At 44.6% G+C, this 17,500-nt stretch overlaps 1 protein-coding gene across 1 annotated transcript in view; it reads left to right on the top strand.

The window, feature by feature from the left end:
• Nucleotides 1-17,500, top strand: part of LOC143283853 (glutamate receptor 2-like) — a 203,094-nt gene that overhangs the window by 154,200 nt on the left and 31,394 nt on the right. The window contains exons 3-4 of the mRNA XM_076590230.1: nucleotides 6,056-6,304; nucleotides 13,536-13,732. Of these exons, the coding sequence (XP_076446345.1) occupies nucleotides 6,056-6,304; nucleotides 13,536-13,732 (446 nt within the window). The remainder of the gene's footprint in view (nucleotides 1-6,055; nucleotides 6,305-13,535; nucleotides 13,733-17,500) is intronic.

The raw sequence follows: 17,500 nt of genomic DNA, 5'->3' as shown, positions 1-17,500 counted from the left end.
TGTACGTACATTCAGATTACACAAAGCGCATGGGTTCTGGCCTTTTGTTTGGAGTTGTGAATCATAATATATTAATAACGTAAGTGCATAGTGTTTTCCAGCGTTCGTAGAAATTCGTCCGTATTCTACTACCGCTGCTGTTGCTGTTGTTGCTGCTGACGTTGTTTTTGCTGCTGCTACTTTTGCTGCTGCTGCTGTTGTTGCTGCTGCTACTGATGTTGCTGCTGACGTTTTTGCTGCTGCTGCTGCTGTTGCTACTGTTGCTGTATTTACTGCTGCTGCTGCTGCTGCTGCTGCTGTTGGTGATGGTTCTGCTGCTGCTGCTGTTGTTGCTATGGAGGTGGGTTTTTTTTTTTTAACGAGTGCAAAGACTGCTGAAACTGACCAGATCAGGCCATTCATTACAGAGGCAATATAAGAGCAACCCCCTGCCAGGATGTCTAGGCACTAAAGTCAGGAATAAAGCTGGTGCTAAACTTTCGTACTTCGGCATGCCTTCCACCCGCCCAGTGTTTCTTTTCTTTTCTTTCTTTCTTTTCTTTCTTTATTTCTTTTCATTCTTTTCTTTCTTTCTTTTTCTCGTTCTTTTTCCTCCTTTCTTTCTTTTCTTTCTTTTCTTTCTTTCTCTTGTTCTTATTTTCCTTTTCTCTCTTTCTTTTTACTTTCTTTCTTTCTTTTTCTCGTTCTTTTTTTCTTTTTTCTCTTTCTCTCGTTCTTTCTGTCTTTCTTTTCTTTATTTCTTTCTTTCTTTCTTTCTCTGGTTCTTTTTCTGTCTGTCTGTTTTTCTTTCTTTCTCCCGTTCTTTCTGTCTTTCTTTATTTCTTTCTCTCCTTCTTTCTTTTCATTCTTTCTTTCTCTCCTTCTTTCTTCTTTCTTTTTTTCATCTGCCTTTCTTTCTTTCTCTCATTCTTTTGGTGTATGGTAGTGGTTGGATTAGATGGTGGGAATTAATGGGTGGCAGAGAGTGCTGGTTGGTGACAGGGGTGGGGAGGGCGTGTGTAGGTCGGGGGCTGGGGGGGGGGGGTATTGGAAAGACGTGCCCTGTGGTGGGTGATGTTAGCAACGTGGCGAGGAGGGTGGGGATGGTGTGTGTGTGTGTGTGTGTGTGTGTGTGTGTGTGTGTGTGTGTGTGTGTGTGTGTGTGTGTGTGTGTAGGGGGGGAAGCGGTATTGGAAAGACGTGCTGTGTGGTGGGTGATGTTAGCAACGTGGCGAGGAGGGTGGGAGGGTGTGTGTGTGTGTGTGTGTGTGTGTGTGTGTGTGTGTAGGGGGGAGGGGGGTATTGGAAAGACGTACTGTGTGGTGGGTGATGTTGGCAGCGTGGCGAGGAGGGTGGGATTGGTGTGTGGATGTGTAGGGGGGCTAGGGGGATACTGGAAAGACGTTCTGTGTGGTGGGTGATGTTAGCAACGTGGCGAGGAGGGTGAGGATGGTGTGTGTGGGGGGTGGGGTTCCGGGGGGCGGGGGTATTGGAAAGACGTACTGTGTGGTGGGTGATGTTAGTAGCGTGGCGAGGAGGGTGGGATGGTGTGTGGGTGTGTAGGGGGGGGGGGAGGCGGTATTGGAAAGACGTGCTGTGTGATGGGTGATGTTAGCAACGTGGCGAGGAGGGTGGGGATGGTGTGTGTGTGTAGGGGGGGAGGGGGGTATTGGAAAGACGTGCTGTGTGATGGGTGATGTTAGCAACGTGGCGAGGAGGGTGGGGATGGTGTGTGTGTGTGTGTAGGGGGGGAGGGGGGTATTGGAAAGACGTACGGTGTGATGGGTGATGTTAGCAACGTGGCGAGGAGGGTGGGAACGGTGTGTGTGTGTGTAGGGGGGGGGGGGGGGGTATTGGAAAGACCTGCGGTTTGGTGGGTGATGTTAGCAACGTGGCGAGGAGGGTGGGAACGGTGTGTGTGTGTGTAGGGGGGGAGGGGGTATTGGAAAGACGTGCTGTGTGATGGGTGATGTTAGTAGCGTGGCGAGGAGGGTGGGGATGGTCTGTGTGTGTGTGTGTGTGTGTGTGTGTGTGTGTGTGTGTGTGTGTGTGTGTGTGTGTGTGTGTGTAGGGGGGGAGGCGGTATTGGAAAGACGTTAAGTGTGGTGGGTGATGTTAGCAACGTGGCGAGGAGGGTGGAGATGGTGTGTGTGTGTGTGTGTGTGTGTGTGTGTGTGTGTGTGTGTGTGTGTGTGTGTGTGTGTGTGTGTAGGGGGGGAGGCGGTATTGGAAAGACGTTAAGTGTGGTGGGTGATGTTAGCAACGTGGCGAGGAGGGTGGGGGTGGTGTGTGTGTGTGTGTGTGTAGGGGGGGAGGGGGGTATTGGAAAGACGTGCTGTGTGGTGGGTGATGTTAGCAACGTGGCGAGGAGGGTGGGGATGGTGTGTGTGTGTGTGGGGGGGGGGGGGGTCCGGGGGGCGGGGTTATTGGAAAGACGCGCTGTGTGGTGGGTGATGTTAGCAACGTGGCGAGGAGGGTGGGGATGGTGTGGGGAGATTGGGAAGGATGTGATGTCGTGATGTGAGACTCAAGGACTCGAAGACTTTTAAACAGAAGACCTCCAACATGAAAGAATTTCAGGTGAACATGCAAACACACTACTACGTAAAGGAAAGGCAATTAATTCGCAGATTAAAATTATCAAATGCTTTAACATTGCTCAACTATCGACATCAAAGTGAATCTATTTGCCCAAATGTTATTTTTTGAAAAAGCCGGTTTTAGCTCTTCCGTTCCTTTTGAAGGCATATCTCTACTTGCGTTCACGTCTTCGTTTTCAATCAATAGTACGAGTTCTACATGACGTTCTCTAATAAACTGCCTATTAATTAAAAAAAAAAGAAGAAAAAACCAACATTCTCTCTCAAAGGTCTGCAGACATCGCACTGCAGGAATGACATTCATCTTCTGATTGCGAATATGGGGAATGTTTTTGTGTTATCACTATATGAAATGAAATAAAGAAGTAAATGAGTATTAAAAAAAAAAAAAAAAAAAAAAAAAAAAGCAAGGGGCAAAGCCTTCAAAACTTACTAGTGCTTCGCGCTTTTTTCACTAAAGGAATTGTAAGGAGAGAAAAAAAAGAGAATAAAAACATCGTTGAAAAAAAGCTATATATATCGTTGACGGGCGCAATAGTCGAATGGTTAAAGCGTTGGACTATCAATCTGAGGGTCCCGGGTTCGAATCTCGGTGACGGTGCCTGGTTGGTAAAGGGTGGAGAATTTTCCGATCTACCAGATCAACATATGTGCAGTCCTGCTAGTGCCTGAACCCCATTCGTGTTTATACAACACGTAGAAGATCAAATATTTCACGTTCAAGGTCCTGTAATCCATGTCAGTGTTCGGTGGGCTATGGAAACAAGAACATACCCAGCATGCACACCCCCGAAAACGGAGTATGACTGCCTACATGGCGGGGTAAATAAACAAAACGGTCATACACGTAAAATGGTACATGTCTGTCTGAGTGTGTATGTGTGCGTGCCTGAAATCTAATTGAATGACACAAGAACGAAGTATGTAAGTATCCATATCAATCAATCAATCGTTCATTAATTTTCCATATCATTTATGTTGAGACAGACATACAGACAGACAGAGACAGATACAGAGAGACAGAGAGAGACAGAGGCAGAGAGATAGAAATGGAGAGTGTGTGTGTGTGTCTGTGTGTGCGAGAGAGAGAGAGAGAGAGAGAGAGAGTGTGTGTGTGTGTGTGTGTGTGTGTGTGTGTGTGTGTGTGTGTGCGAATGTTTGTGTGTGTAACTCTGTGTGTATGTGTAACTCTGTGTGTGTGTGTGTGTGCGCGCGCGCGTGCGCTTGCACGGGAAGCCAAGACGCCAAAACAAGGGCTTAGCTCTTTCCATCAATGGGTAGGGACCCATTCCCTATTCACCCCACCCCCACCCCCACCCCCACCCCCACCACCACCACCAGCACCCTCCCCCCGGAGCGAAGGGCATCAGCACTTTGCAACCTCGCGTCCGGTAGGTCGATTGGCTTACGTTGTTGGAACATATCCCTGATTTACCAACTTCTCAGTCCTTGTTTATTTCGGGAGAGTCGACGGGGATAGGAGGGGGACGGAAGGGTGGGGGGTAGGGGGGGGGGGTAAGGACAGGGGTCGTGGACTAGGGGTGGGCGTGAGGTGGTGGGTGGGTGGGTAGGTAGGCTAGAGGTGAGACATTCAACGTGTTAACGTTTACGTCAGGGCATTCGGGACAAGCGAGAGAATTACAGGACATACCCACCCCACCTTCCCCTCCACACACACACATTGATAGGGGACTGTATTCTGTGTTTGTGTGTGTCTCAGTCGGCACAGGAACCCCATTCTCTCTCTCTCTCTCTCTCTCTCTCTCTCTCTCTCTCTCTCTCTCTCTCTCTCTCTCTCTCTCTCTCTCTCTCTCTCTCTCTCTCTCTTTATTGCCAAGTATCAAAATCTATTTTCCATGCGATCAAAAGGAGAAACCATATACTCAGACCTAATTAAATAGAATTAATATCAAGTCCATGAACATTATGATACTGTGTCATCTATTCAAGTGTTATAATACCCCTTCCATGCCCACCCCAGTCCCATGGTTTTGAATTGTGGTCCATGGCCAAAGTTCATTAAAACATTTTCGTTCGATCGTTCGTTCGTTTGTTCTCTCTCTCTCTCTCTCTCTCTCTCTCTCTCTCTCTCTCTCTCTCTCTCTCTCTCTCTCTCTCTCTCTCTCTCTCTCCAACTGCATAGGTAAATGGGACAGGGGGAGACAATTTTCCTGAATGACCTGGAGGGAGATCCAGCTCAATCAGTATCAGTATCAGCAGCTCAAGGAGGCGTCACTGCGTTCGGACAAATCCATAAACGCTGCACCATATCTGCTAAGCTGATGTATGACCAGCAACGTAACCGTAAGCGCTTAGGCAGGCTTTGAGGAAAAAAAAAGCGAATAAAATACAATAGAATAGAATAAAATTAAATGAAATAAAATAACAAGGGGCAAAGCCTTCAAGACTCACTAGTGTTTCGCGCTTTTTCCAGTAATGGAATCATGAGGAGAAAAAAAAAAGATATTTGAAAAATCGTTGAAAAATGCTATGTCTTGAATATGATGTATAAAATAAGCTTGGGAGAAAAAGAATTAAAGGAAAAGGCATCCGGGATTGGTTTCTTGTCTTTTCTCAGTTCAAATCTTGGAGAATATGGGAGAGAAAAAAGGAGTATAAGGGTGGGTCTCTCACGTTGAGAAAAAAAAAAATAGCGTGGACGCCCCCGCCGCGCTTTCTCTCATTGTTCGAGAAAGCGTGAGATTATAAGAAAGCACGGTGTTTTCCCTGCTGAGCGATTTTTTTTTTCCAATAGGGAGAAAGCGTTGGAGGCGATTGAGTGAAAGCGAAAGCTAACAGGGGTCTTGATTCTTCTGGGCTGACCTTGGTTCTTCAAAGTCTCCATCATTCTTCTTCTTCTTCTTCTTCTTACTACTACTACTACTACTACTACTACTACTACTACTACTACTACTACTACTACTACTGTTATGACTCACAGATTGACATAAGCTTACAATTGGACCAACAAAGTGAGAGCTGTATGATCAATGATTTCTCCATTACAATGGGAAGTCATTTTCAGCTTCGCCTTTTGCTGAAGGACTGTGACTCCCAAACTAGGAGGCAAGATTGCACTAGTTCTTAGTGCTGCTGCAGCCTCGGGGGCTAGTTGGCCTTTGGGAACTTTCACAATGCTGACTGTCCTAAAAACCCTCTTTGCCGAGAGAGTGGGGATGTAACTTGGGCAAGACACTCCCCACTTTAATCAAGTTCTAGCCGTTCTGCTGTTCTGATGGTCATAGTCGGACACGACTGACTCTCATCATACATTAGTAGTAGTAGTAGTAGTAGTAGTAGTAGTAGTAGTAGTAGTAGTAGTTGTAGTATGATTATCATCATCATTATTATTACTATTATAAACACCACCGTCATCACCACCATCACCACCGCCACCACCACCACCACCAAACCACCACTACCACCACCATCATCACCATCATCAACAACTTCACCGTGTCCTTTTACTCAAACAGTGTGCAGGCAGCTGGCCAAGGGGGTCTTCCTGGTCCTGGGCGCAAGCTCCCCGAGGTCCTTCAACGTCATCCAGTCCTACAGCCAGGCCCTGCACGTGCCCTACGTCACCTTCACCCCCAACCGCAACCGCCGGGCCGACGGCTATGACTTCGATTTCAGCGTCAGCCCCAACTACATCGATGCCGTGGTGGACGTCATCAAGTTCTTCGACTGGGACAAGGTGTATTATTTGTTCGACTCGGACGACGGTGAGTGCGTCTGTGTGTGTGTGAGGGGGGCGGGGGGGGGATCGGGTGGGGGCGAGGGTTCGGGGAGGGGGGTGCGTGTGTGTGTGTGTGTGTGTGTGGATGTGTGTGTGTCTATGTGTCTGTGTCTGTGTATCTATGTATCTGTGAGTGTGTGTGTGTGTGTGTTTGTAGGAGTGTGTGCGCGCGTGTACATGTGTGTGTGTGTGTGTGTGTGTGTGTGTGTGTGTGTGTGTGAAGGAGAAGGTGGGGGTGGAAGGTACATGTTGGCAATTTGTGTGTGTGTGGGGGGGGGGGAATGATGTGGGAGCAAGGTAGATGCTGGTGAATTCTGTGTGTGTGTGTGTGTGTGTGTGTGTGTGTGTGTGTGTCTGTCTGTCTGTCTGTATGTATGTGGGTGGGTGGGTGTTTGTGTGTGGAGGGGATGGTGGGGGTGGGATGGATGTCGGTAATTTGTGTGTGCGTGTTTGAAAGACAGAGAGAGAGAGAGAGACAGACAGACAGAAAAAAATGACCTTCAGCATGCGCTTATTCATGGGGCGGGATCTAACTGATAGAACCTCATACGCACACAGAGTTAGTCACTGAGAGACATTTGATATTCATTGTATGGTTTGGAACGCCAGACGCTGGCTGAAGAGTACTTTACGTCTTTCTCTGTTTCTCTTTCTCTGTCTGTCTGTCTGTCTGTCTGTCTGTCTGTCTGTCTCTCTCTCTCTCTCTCTCTCTCTCTCTCTCTCTCTCTCTCTCTCTCTCTCTCTCTCTCTCTCTCTGCCTATATGACTCTTTCTCTTTCACTCTCTATCCCTCTGTCTCTCTCGTTCGTTACTCGCTGTCTTTCGCTTTCACGCCATCTGTGTGTGTGTGTGTGTGTGTGTGTGTGTGTGTGTGTGTGTGTGTGTGTGTGTGTGTGTGTGTGTGTGTGTGTGTGTGTGTGTGTGTGTGTGTGTGTGTGTGTGTGTGTGCGCGCGCGCGCGCGTTTATCCAGTTTGTGGCTCTCCTGTTATCGCTAGATTTTGGTGGTTGACTTTGGAAAGCCACCCTTGATTTAAAAGAATCTCTCCCTCTCTCTCACTCCAATTCTCTCACTTCTCTCTCTCTCTCTCTCTCTCTCTCTCTCTCTCTCTCTCTCTCTCTCTTTCTATCTTTATTTCTCCCTCCCTCTTCCCCCCATCTCTCTCCCTCTTTCTCCCTCTCTCCGTTTCTATTTCCTTCTCTCTCTTTCTCTCTTTCCGTTACTCATCTCTCTCTGTGTCTCTCTCTCTCTGTCTCTCTCTCTCCCCCTCTCTCTCTGTGTCTCCCTCTCTCTCTCTCTGTGTCTCTCTCACTCTGTGTCTCTGTCTCTCTCTCTCTCTCTCTCTCTCTCTCTCTCTCTCTCTCTCTCTGTCTCTCTATCGCACTCCACTCTGTGTATCCCTTTGTGCCTCTTCTATTAACGCCAGATCTGGGTGGTTAACATTGGAAAGCCACCCTTGATTTAAACAGAATCGATCACACGTCTTTGCTTTCTTCTGCTGTCCAGTTCCTCATTCCATTCCTATAGACTGGGGTGAATGGAAGAAGAAGAAAGAGGAGGAGGAGGAGGAGAAGAAGAAAAAAAATACTGACACACCCTTCACTTGTCACCATGCACACATCAATTATTATGTAAAAAAGAAAAACTTGTGGGTAAGATACTATTACATTATGATTCAGAGTGTAACAACTGTGTGTGTGTTGCGTGTGTGTCCGTGCGTGTGCATGCATCGTTTTGTGCGTGCGCGCGAGCGCGCACGCGTGTGTGTGCCTGCGTGTTGAGCGATGTGTGCGCGCGCACGCGCGTGGGCGTATGTATGCGTTTCAATCATTATAAAAAGGAGCATATTCAGTAAGATAACGATAACATTTAAAAAGACAAATGCTCATCAGATAAAACCGAAAAACGAATGAGCAACTGGCACACCCTTCCTTGATCACAGCGTACATATGAACTATCACGTTAAAAGAAAACATTTAGGTAAGAAAACAAAAATTACATTTTAAGATAAAGTGAAACATTCAATAATATAAAAGGAAAATATTCAGTAAGATAATTAGAACATTTAAGAACATGAAAACTGTTGAACTGTCAACACCGCCACCAAGAAGAAGAAGAAAAAGAAGGAGGAGGAGGGTAAGGAGGAGAAGAAGAAGAAGGAGGAGGAGGAGGAGGAAGAGGAGGACGATCAGAGGGAGGATGAGTGGAGTTGGAGGAAGGGGGGGGGGGATTAGGAGGAGGAGATAGAAAGGAGCAGGACAAGCAGGAGCAGGAGGAAGAGGAGGAGGATCAGAAGGAGGAGGAGGAGGGGGGGAGATAGAAAGGAGCGGGGGCAGGTGAAGGGGCAGGAGTAAGGTAGGGAGGGGGAAGAAGAGGGGGGGGGGGGGTAGAAATATACTTCTCTAGTAGAAAAAGCAAAAAGATTCTATGTGCTTAAGAAGAACTGTTTCAGCAAGGCAGATAAACGAAAATGGTGTAGGTTATAATCACACACACACACACACACACACACACACACACACACACACACACAGAGAGAGAGAGAGAGAGAGAGAGAGAACAAAAAGCGGAAAACACACACACACACACACACACACACACACACACACACATATATATATATATATATATATATATATATATATATATATATACATATACAGAGAGAGAGAGAGAGAGAGAGAGAGAGAGAGTAAAATGAAAAGCAAGTCATCAGTTTGATGAATGATGGAAAAGAATTCGGTCAGAGAGACTTTGAGAGGGTTTTTTTTTCTGAATACTTTTTTTTTTTTTTTAAGGTGAAGAGTAAAAGGTGAGATGAAAAAGGAAGGAAAGAGGAGTTCAAGTTTTGGGAGTCAGTCAAAATGCAAACGTTTTTCAAGCAGAATTTTCGAACAGGGAAACCAGTAGAAACTATTAGAAAAAAATTAAAAAAAATAAAAAAAAATAAAAAAAAATAAAGATCAAAATAATTTTCCAAAAGTTTGGAACACTTTGTGCGCAACACTACAATTTTTGACACGTCGATTTCAGAACAAAAATACAAGCAATAAAACAAAAAAACAAAAAAAAACCAAAAACATGACAGTCAGTGAATCATTGCATATGAAGAGAGGAACGATGCTGATATGTTTCTAATTTCACTTTTGTTTTGGGGGTGTAAAAGACGTTTAATTCTAAAGCCAACAGAGCGCTTGTCTGCAAGGGAGATGAGCTTGTCTGGCACCGTGTCGTTGCAGATTTTTTTTTTTTTTTTTTTTTTTTTTTTTGAATTCTTATTGTTGTTGCTCCGTTGAATATATTTTATGTATGTGTGTGTGTGTTTTATTATCTCTCTTTATGCTCTCTCTCTCTCCCTCCCTCTCTCTCTCTCTCTTCTTTCTCTCTCTCTCTCACTCTCTCTCTCCCTCCCTCTCTCTCTCTCTTTCTTTCTCTTTCACTCTCTCTCTCCCTCCCTCTCTCTCTTCTTTTTCTCTCTCTCTCCCTCTCTCTCCCTCCCTCTCTCTCTCTCTCTCTCTTCCTCTCCCCCTCCCTCGTGCTTCTTCACTTACTCGCTCGCTATTATCTTTTCTTTTTATCTATTGTTTGTTTATTTATTTTGTCGTTTATTTCCAGGAACAGTAATTTCATCATTTATTCTTTGTTTGTTTACTTGTTTGTCGTTTACTTCCAGTAACGGTAATTTCATGCATTGTCGCCCAATTGCTTTCTGATCTTGTTATATGATAGATTCATTTGTTAAATTGCTTTTATCGTTTGAGCGAAAACACGTCCCTGTTTCCATTTATATACTTAACTATAGACGGGCGCAATAGCCGAGTGGTTAAAGCGTTGGGCTTTCAATCTGATGGTCCCGGGTTCGAATCTGGGTAACGGCGCCTGACGGGTAAAGGGTGGAGATTTTTCCGATCTCCCAGGTCAACATACGTGCAGACCTGCTTGTGCCAGAACCCCCTTCGTGTGTATTCGCAAACAGAAGATCAAATACGCACGTTAAAGATTCTGTAACCCATGTCAGCGTTCGGTGGGTTATGAAAACAAGAACATACCCAGCATGCACACCCCTGAAAACGGAGTATGGATGCCTACATGCCAGGGTAAAAACGGTCATGCACGTAAAAGCCCACTCGTGTTCATGCGAGTGAACGTGGGAGTTGCAGCTCACGAACGAAGAAGGAGATATACTTAACTATTCTTTATTCATTCAGTATGTTTATTTAGCCATTTATTCTTATCATGAGGTTATAAACTAATACTCAGGGGAAGTGAGGGGGACGAAGAGAAGCAATCAAGCAACGTAGAAATTCTGTTGTTTTTCACATGATTCGCACATGCAAAAATGTTAAGGACGACTTGGGAACTTGCAAAGTGTTCTCTTCTTTGAGGACATGGTTAAAATAATGCTGAATCTCCGGCAGATGGGTGTCAGTATGATGTGTGCCACTTATAACCAGAGGCGCTTTCTTTTTGTACAGTGGAACTCCACAGTTATCGCTTCCAAACTCGAGTGGAGTGATGGCCTAGTGGTAAAGCGTCCGCCTTGAGTGGTGGTGGTCTGGACGGTAGGAGAAGATAAAAACGAGATCCCGTGTGTAACATGCACTTAGCACACGTCGTAAAATAAACCCATGGCAACAAGAAGGTAGTCACTGGCAAAATGTTTGTAGAAAAATCCACTTCCATAGGAAAACCAAAATTGCAGGGAGGAAAAAAAAATACAAAAAAGGGTGGTGCTGTCAGTGTAGCGACGCGCTCTCCCCGGGGAGAGCATCCCGATTTTCACACAGAAAAATCTATTGTGACAAAAAAAAAAAAAAAGAGTAAATACAGTACACAACACAATGCAATACAAACCACGGAATAACTGTAAACGTTTGGCTAAAGCATCGATTTGCAAACGCTCTATGAAGCTCTTTATGGTGCATTGTGTGACTGGAACAGCTGTTTGTGTGTTCACTAAGAGGCCAAATGCGGACTATACGCAGCCGTCACTATTCAGATCTTCTCGAAATATCTTAACTTTGAATGAAAATATACCTGCTTTTATGAAGTGGTCTGTTTAAAAGAAATATATGTATATATATATATATATATATATATATATATATATATATATATATATATATATATATATATATATATATATATATATATATATGTGTGTGTGTGTGTGTGTGTGTGTGTGTGTGTGTGTGTGTGTGTGTGTGTCTACACACACACACACACACACACACACACACACACACATATATATATATATATATATATATATATATATATATATGTATATATATATATATATATATATATATATATATATATATATATATATATATATATCGAGAGAGAGAGAGAGAGACACACACACACACACACACACGCACATATATATATATATATATATATATATATATATATATATATATATATAGCGTGTGTGTGTGTAAATAGATAGATGGATGGATAGATAGATAGATAGATAGATAGATAAATAAAAGACGAAAAAGTCTTGAAAAGTGCAAGTGCACTTTTTCCCTTGATTATCATTTTTCGTCCACTTATGCCTCTCTTTATTTCCCCATGATCAACTTATTTCATGCTGGATTAATGAACCCCGCATTGCTGCCTCATCTCAAACGATTATTTGAACAGAAAATTCTCTTCATAATACGTTTCATGATTGATTTACTCACCCCTGTTCCAGTCCATTCATTTCTTTAAATGTTGTTGTCATCTTTTGGTGTGCATGTATGTATGTATGTATGTATGTATGTATGTATGTATGTATGCGTGTATGCAGGTCCGTATGTATGTATGTATGTATGTATGTATGTATGTATGTAACCTTTTATGTTTTATTCATTTGACCATTTTGCTAAAAAAAAAAGAAAACCAAATTAATTTAAGCGTTAAATATCCCGCAATCCGTGTCATTGTTAGGTGGGCAACGGAAACAAGAACGTTCACCAGTATGCCAACATGGCGGGGTCTTGGAAACGGTCGTGCTCCTCCGAGCAAACATGGGAGTCACAGCCCACGAACGCAGAAGAAACAACAACAGCAGCAGAAGAAGAAGAAGGAGGAGGAGGAGGAAGAGGAGGAGGAACAGAAGAAGAAGAAGAAGAAAAGGGATGCACTAAAAGAGAACAGAGCAGAACATTAATATTTCATTCAGTGAGGCCAAAGCCTCATTTGAAAGGGTGCGAACTAAACCACACAAAAAAAGAAAGAAACAAAACAACAGAAACAAATTGAGACAGACAGACAGACCTATAGACAAACAGATTGAGGATGGACAGACTGAAGCGGGGGGAAAATGGGGATAAGGGAACAGGGAACACGAGGTTGGAAGCGAGGGAGAGCTGTATGTGGACATAGTGAGAGGCGTGGTAGAGAGAGGAAGAACGAGACAGAACTATATATATTATACAGAGACTGAGAGAGGCACAGAAAGAAAGAAAGATAGACAGAAGGAGAAATACACAGAGAAAGAGAGATCCAGATATTCTGCACGTCATTTCCAATTTCTATCGGTTAGCAGGATATGTAATCTTCTGCAGTAAACAGAATTAACTCCATACCCAGAAAGAAAATCAAAAACGACAAAACACTCTTTACCCACCTCTGTTTCTCTGTTTCTGTCTCTTTTTCTGTCTATCTATCTATCTATCTATCTATCTATCTATCTATCTATCTATCTGGCTCATTTTCAATCTCTCCTCTGCACCTTTCCCGGATAATCCCTCCTCTCTCTCTCTCTCTCTCTCTCTCTCCCTTTCTCTCTCTCTCTCTCTCTCTCTCTCTCTCTCTCTCTGTCTCTCTCTCTCTCTCTCTCTCTCTCTCTCTGTCTCTGTCTCTGTCTCTCTCTCTCTCTCTCTCTCTCTCTCTCTCTCTCTCTCTCTCTCTCCCTCCCTCCCTCCCTCTCTCACCCCCATCCCCGTACCCACCGCGTCTCTCTGTGGTGCCAACCCAGCACCCCCACCATTTCTCTCTCCTCCTCTCGAAACCTTTCCCTCCTCTCCCCCCCCTCTCTCCCTCCCTCCCACCCCCTTCTCCCTCCCGTTCCTCTCCACATTCCACCCCGGGGCTCCTCTCTCTCCCTCCCCCCCTATACCCCATCCCAATCCATCTAGCCCCCATACGCCCTATCCTCCTCTTCCTCCTCCTCTTCCTCCTCCTCCTCCCTGAAAGAACAAATTGCTTTGCGTGTTGTTGCAGGCCTGTGGCAGCTTCAGCAACTCTACGAGTCCTTCAGAGACCCGGAAGCCTCGCTCCTGGTGGACGCACGGCGCGTGCGCGACTTCACGCATGCGCACGACCTCCTGCGCCGTCTGGATCGAATCAGTCGCTCGGAACGAAAGCGCATCATCCTCAACTTCTCGTCCGCGGAAGTGTACCAGTCAATATTAAATCAGGTAATTATCTGCTACGGAAATTATGGGATGAGGGGGAGGAAATTGAATGAAAAGTGAAGGAGAACAGAAAAAAACAAAAAAAAAAAACGTGGCAGGGTGATTTATGAAATTGGGAAAGGGGTGGAGTAGTGGTGGTGGTGGTGATGGTGGGATCCTTAGCAGAGAAAGAGAGCGTTCTGTTTGGGCACTTGCGTGTAAGTGACGTTGTCGTGTCATTTGTCATTTCACTGTGGTTGCCAGGAGTCCGTTCCTCTTTCTGACTCTCATCTAATTTTCTCTATTATTTTCTTTGATTCTCTCTCTCTCTCTCTCTCTCTCTCTCTCTCTCTCTCTCTCTCTCTCTCTCTCTCTCTCTCTCTCTTCTCTTTCTCTCTATTTCTCTATTTTTTCTCTCTCACTTTCTCTCTCTCTCTTGCTCTCTCACTCTCTCTCTCTCTCTCTCTGTCTCTCTTTCTCTCTCTCTCTCCCTTTCGCTTTTTCTCTTTCTCTTTCTCTTGCTCTCTTGCTCTCTCTCTTCTCTTTCTGTCTGTTGTCTGTCTCTCTCTCTCTTTATCTCTCTCTCTCTCTCTCTCTCTCTCTCTCTCTCTCTCTCTACCTCCGTACATGTGTATATACGTATGTGCATGTGTGTGCATCCTGCTAGTCTTGTTATTACTACAGTTTCTACACACCAGAAACATAGTATAGATAAATGAAACCCAAAGATCGACAGCAGTGCAGGATCTCAGCCAGTGAGTAGCCTTCTGGCGTACTGCAGGGGTTTGGGCGGGGAAGGGGAAGAGGACAGAATGTGGTGGATAGAGAGACAGAGACAGAGAGAGAGAGAGACAGAGAGACTGAAAAGACTGAGACACACAGACAGAGACAGAGACTGACACACAGAGAGGTCCACAGAGAGAGAGAGACTGACAGACTAAGACATACAGAGACAGACACAGAGAGAAGTCCAGGGTTTGATTCAAAGAACAACCGGCATTTTCACTCTCCCATCCATCTAAGAATTGGGTAGTTGCCTGGTTGCTTGTATTGCGCGGCTCAGACATATCTAAACCGTCACCTGCAGTTAGTACATATCAAAGAACTGAGGTCGACATGAGACTTCATCGGGCTCTAATACAAAAATTGCACACAAAAACAAAACCACGTTGATGGGTATATATATATATATATATATATATATATATATATATATATATATATATATATATATATACGTAGGTGCGGCCAGAGAAAAATAGAAATAAAATGGTGTCCTCCGATTTATTACACGCTATAGTTTATTTATGGAGCATCCAGAATTGACAACGCCGGATAAATGTCGCTGAATCAGGCAACAATAAAAGCAGAGACATTTTTAATCAACCAGGAAAGAACGCGCTAATCATGGAAGGAGAATGTGGGAAATTATGTTTTGAAAAGAGACTATCCTCCCTCCTTTTCAAATGAAGACCCAAGCTAAAAAAAAAAAAAAAAAAGAAATAGACTAATGATAACAAGAAAAGAAAAGACAGTTGGGCAGTTACAAAGAACAAAGTGTGGAGTGATGGCCTAGAGGTAACGCGTCCGCCTAGGAAGCGAGAGAATCTGAGCGCGCTGGTTCGAATCACGGCTCGGCCACCGATATTTTCTCCCCCTCCACTAGACCTTGAGTGGTGGTCTGGACGCTAGTCATTCGGATGAGACGATAAACCGAGGTCCCGTGTGCAGCATGCACTTAGCGCACGCAAAAGAGCCCACGTCAACAAAAGGGTTGTTCCTGGCAAAATTCTGTAGAAAAAATCCACTTCGATAGGAAAAACAAATCAAACTGCACGCAGGAAAAATACAAAACAAAAAAAAAAATGGATGGCGCTGTAGTGTAGCCACAAGCTCTCCCTAGGGAGAGCAGCCCGAATTTCACACAGAGAAATCTGTTGTGATAAAAAGAAATACAAATACAAATGTTTGCTTTAAGGTTAGATGCTTTAGATCCCCACAGTTGTTCGTTCGTCCACTGGTTTTGGCTGTTTTATGTTTGATTCGTGCATTCGCTGTTCTGTTGTTTTTGTTGTTGTTGTTATTGTTGTTGTTTTACCATTTGTATTTTGTATTTGTATTTGTATTTCTTTTTATCACGTCAGATTTCTCTGTGTGAAGTTCGGGCTGCTCTCCCCAGGGAGAGTGTGTCGCTACACTACATCGCCGCCCAATTGTTTGTTTGTTTGTTTGTTTTGCTTTGTTTTGTTTGTTTTGTATTTTTTTCCTGCGTGTAGTTTTATCTGTTTTTCCTATCGAAGTGGATTTTTCTACAGAATTTTGCCAGGAACAACCCTTTTGTTGCCGTGGTTTCTTTTACGTGCGCTAAATGCATGCTGCACACGGGACCTCGGTTTATCGTCTCATCCGAATTACTAGCGTCCAGACCACCACTCAAGGTCTAGTGGAGGGAAAGAAAATATCGGCGGCTGAGCCGTGATTCGAACCAGCGCGCTCAGATTCTCTCGCTTCCTAGGCGGACGCGTTACCTCTAGGCCATCACTCCACCATATTCGAAAAAACCGAAGAAAACAATGTTATTATTGAATTCCATGAGCCTTCAAGTGCTTTTACAGTTGCTGAAGCTGAGCTGATTTACATGCTGAGAGTGAATTGTATTGTGGATAATCTACGGATCAATTTTGATTTTAGGAGGCTTCCAATATCAAAAGGATTTACACATTATGTATGAAATAACTGAACGTAAGTCCAAACTCAATGTAAACGGATGAAAAAGGTATTGGATCCTTTGAACACACAGACACATACAGAGACATATACACATAGAGACACACAGACAGAAACACACACACACACACACACACACACACACACACACACACACACACACACACACACACACACACACACACACACACACACGAACTCATAGAGACACAGAGACACGGACAGGCAGGCAAAGACCAAAAAAAATACAGACCGACAATCAGACAGACAGCCAGACAGAAAATCACAACCATTAATTGAACCATCATCTAATTTCCTGTCACGTCAGTCTTGCAGAGAGAAAGTGACAGACTGGAAACCAGAGAGAGAGAGTGAGAGAGAGCGAGAGAGAGAGAGAGAAAGAGAGAGAGAGAGAAAGAGAGCACGAGAGAGGGAGAGAGCGAGAGAGAAAGAGAGCACGAGAGAGAGAGAGAAAGAGAGAGAGAGAGAGAGAGAGAGAGAGAGAAAGAGAGCACGAGAGAAAGAGAGAGAGAGCACGAGAGAGAGAGAGAGACAGAGAGAGAGAAAGAGAGCACGAGAGAGGGAGAGAGCGAGAAAGAAAGAGAGCACGAGAGAGAGAGAGAGAGAGAGAGAGAGCGAGAGAAAGAGAGCACGAGAGAGAGAGCGAGAGAGAAAGAGAGCACGAGAGAGAGAGAGAAGAGAGAGAGAGAAAGACAGCACGAGAGAGGGAGAGAGCGAGAAAGAAAGAGAGCACGAGAGAGAGAGAGAGAGAGAAAGAGAGCACGAGAGAGAGAGAGAGAGCACGAGAGAGAGAGAGAGAGAGAGAGAAAGAGAGCACGAGAGAGAGAGAGAGAGAAAGAGAGCACGAGAGAGAGAGAGAGAGAGAGAGAGAGCGAGAGAGAGAGAACACTGAACACTGAACACTGACCACAGAACACGTTAATGTCTATAGCTTTATAGCCCTAATGATATGGGAGGGGGGGGGGCGCGGGGGGGGGGGTACATACTACAAATACCATAATGTAACAACAATAATGATACTGGTGAAAACTGAATGAGAAAGGG

The sequence above is a fragment of the Babylonia areolata genome, chromosome 7 (genome assembly GCF_041734735.1).
Source record: "Babylonia areolata isolate BAREFJ2019XMU chromosome 7, ASM4173473v1, whole genome shotgun sequence".
Lineage (NCBI taxonomy): Eukaryota > Metazoa > Mollusca > Gastropoda > Neogastropoda > Buccinidae > Babylonia > Babylonia areolata.
The sequence above is the reverse complement of the archived record's forward strand: the minus strand, read 5'-3'. Positions and strand labels throughout refer to the sequence as shown.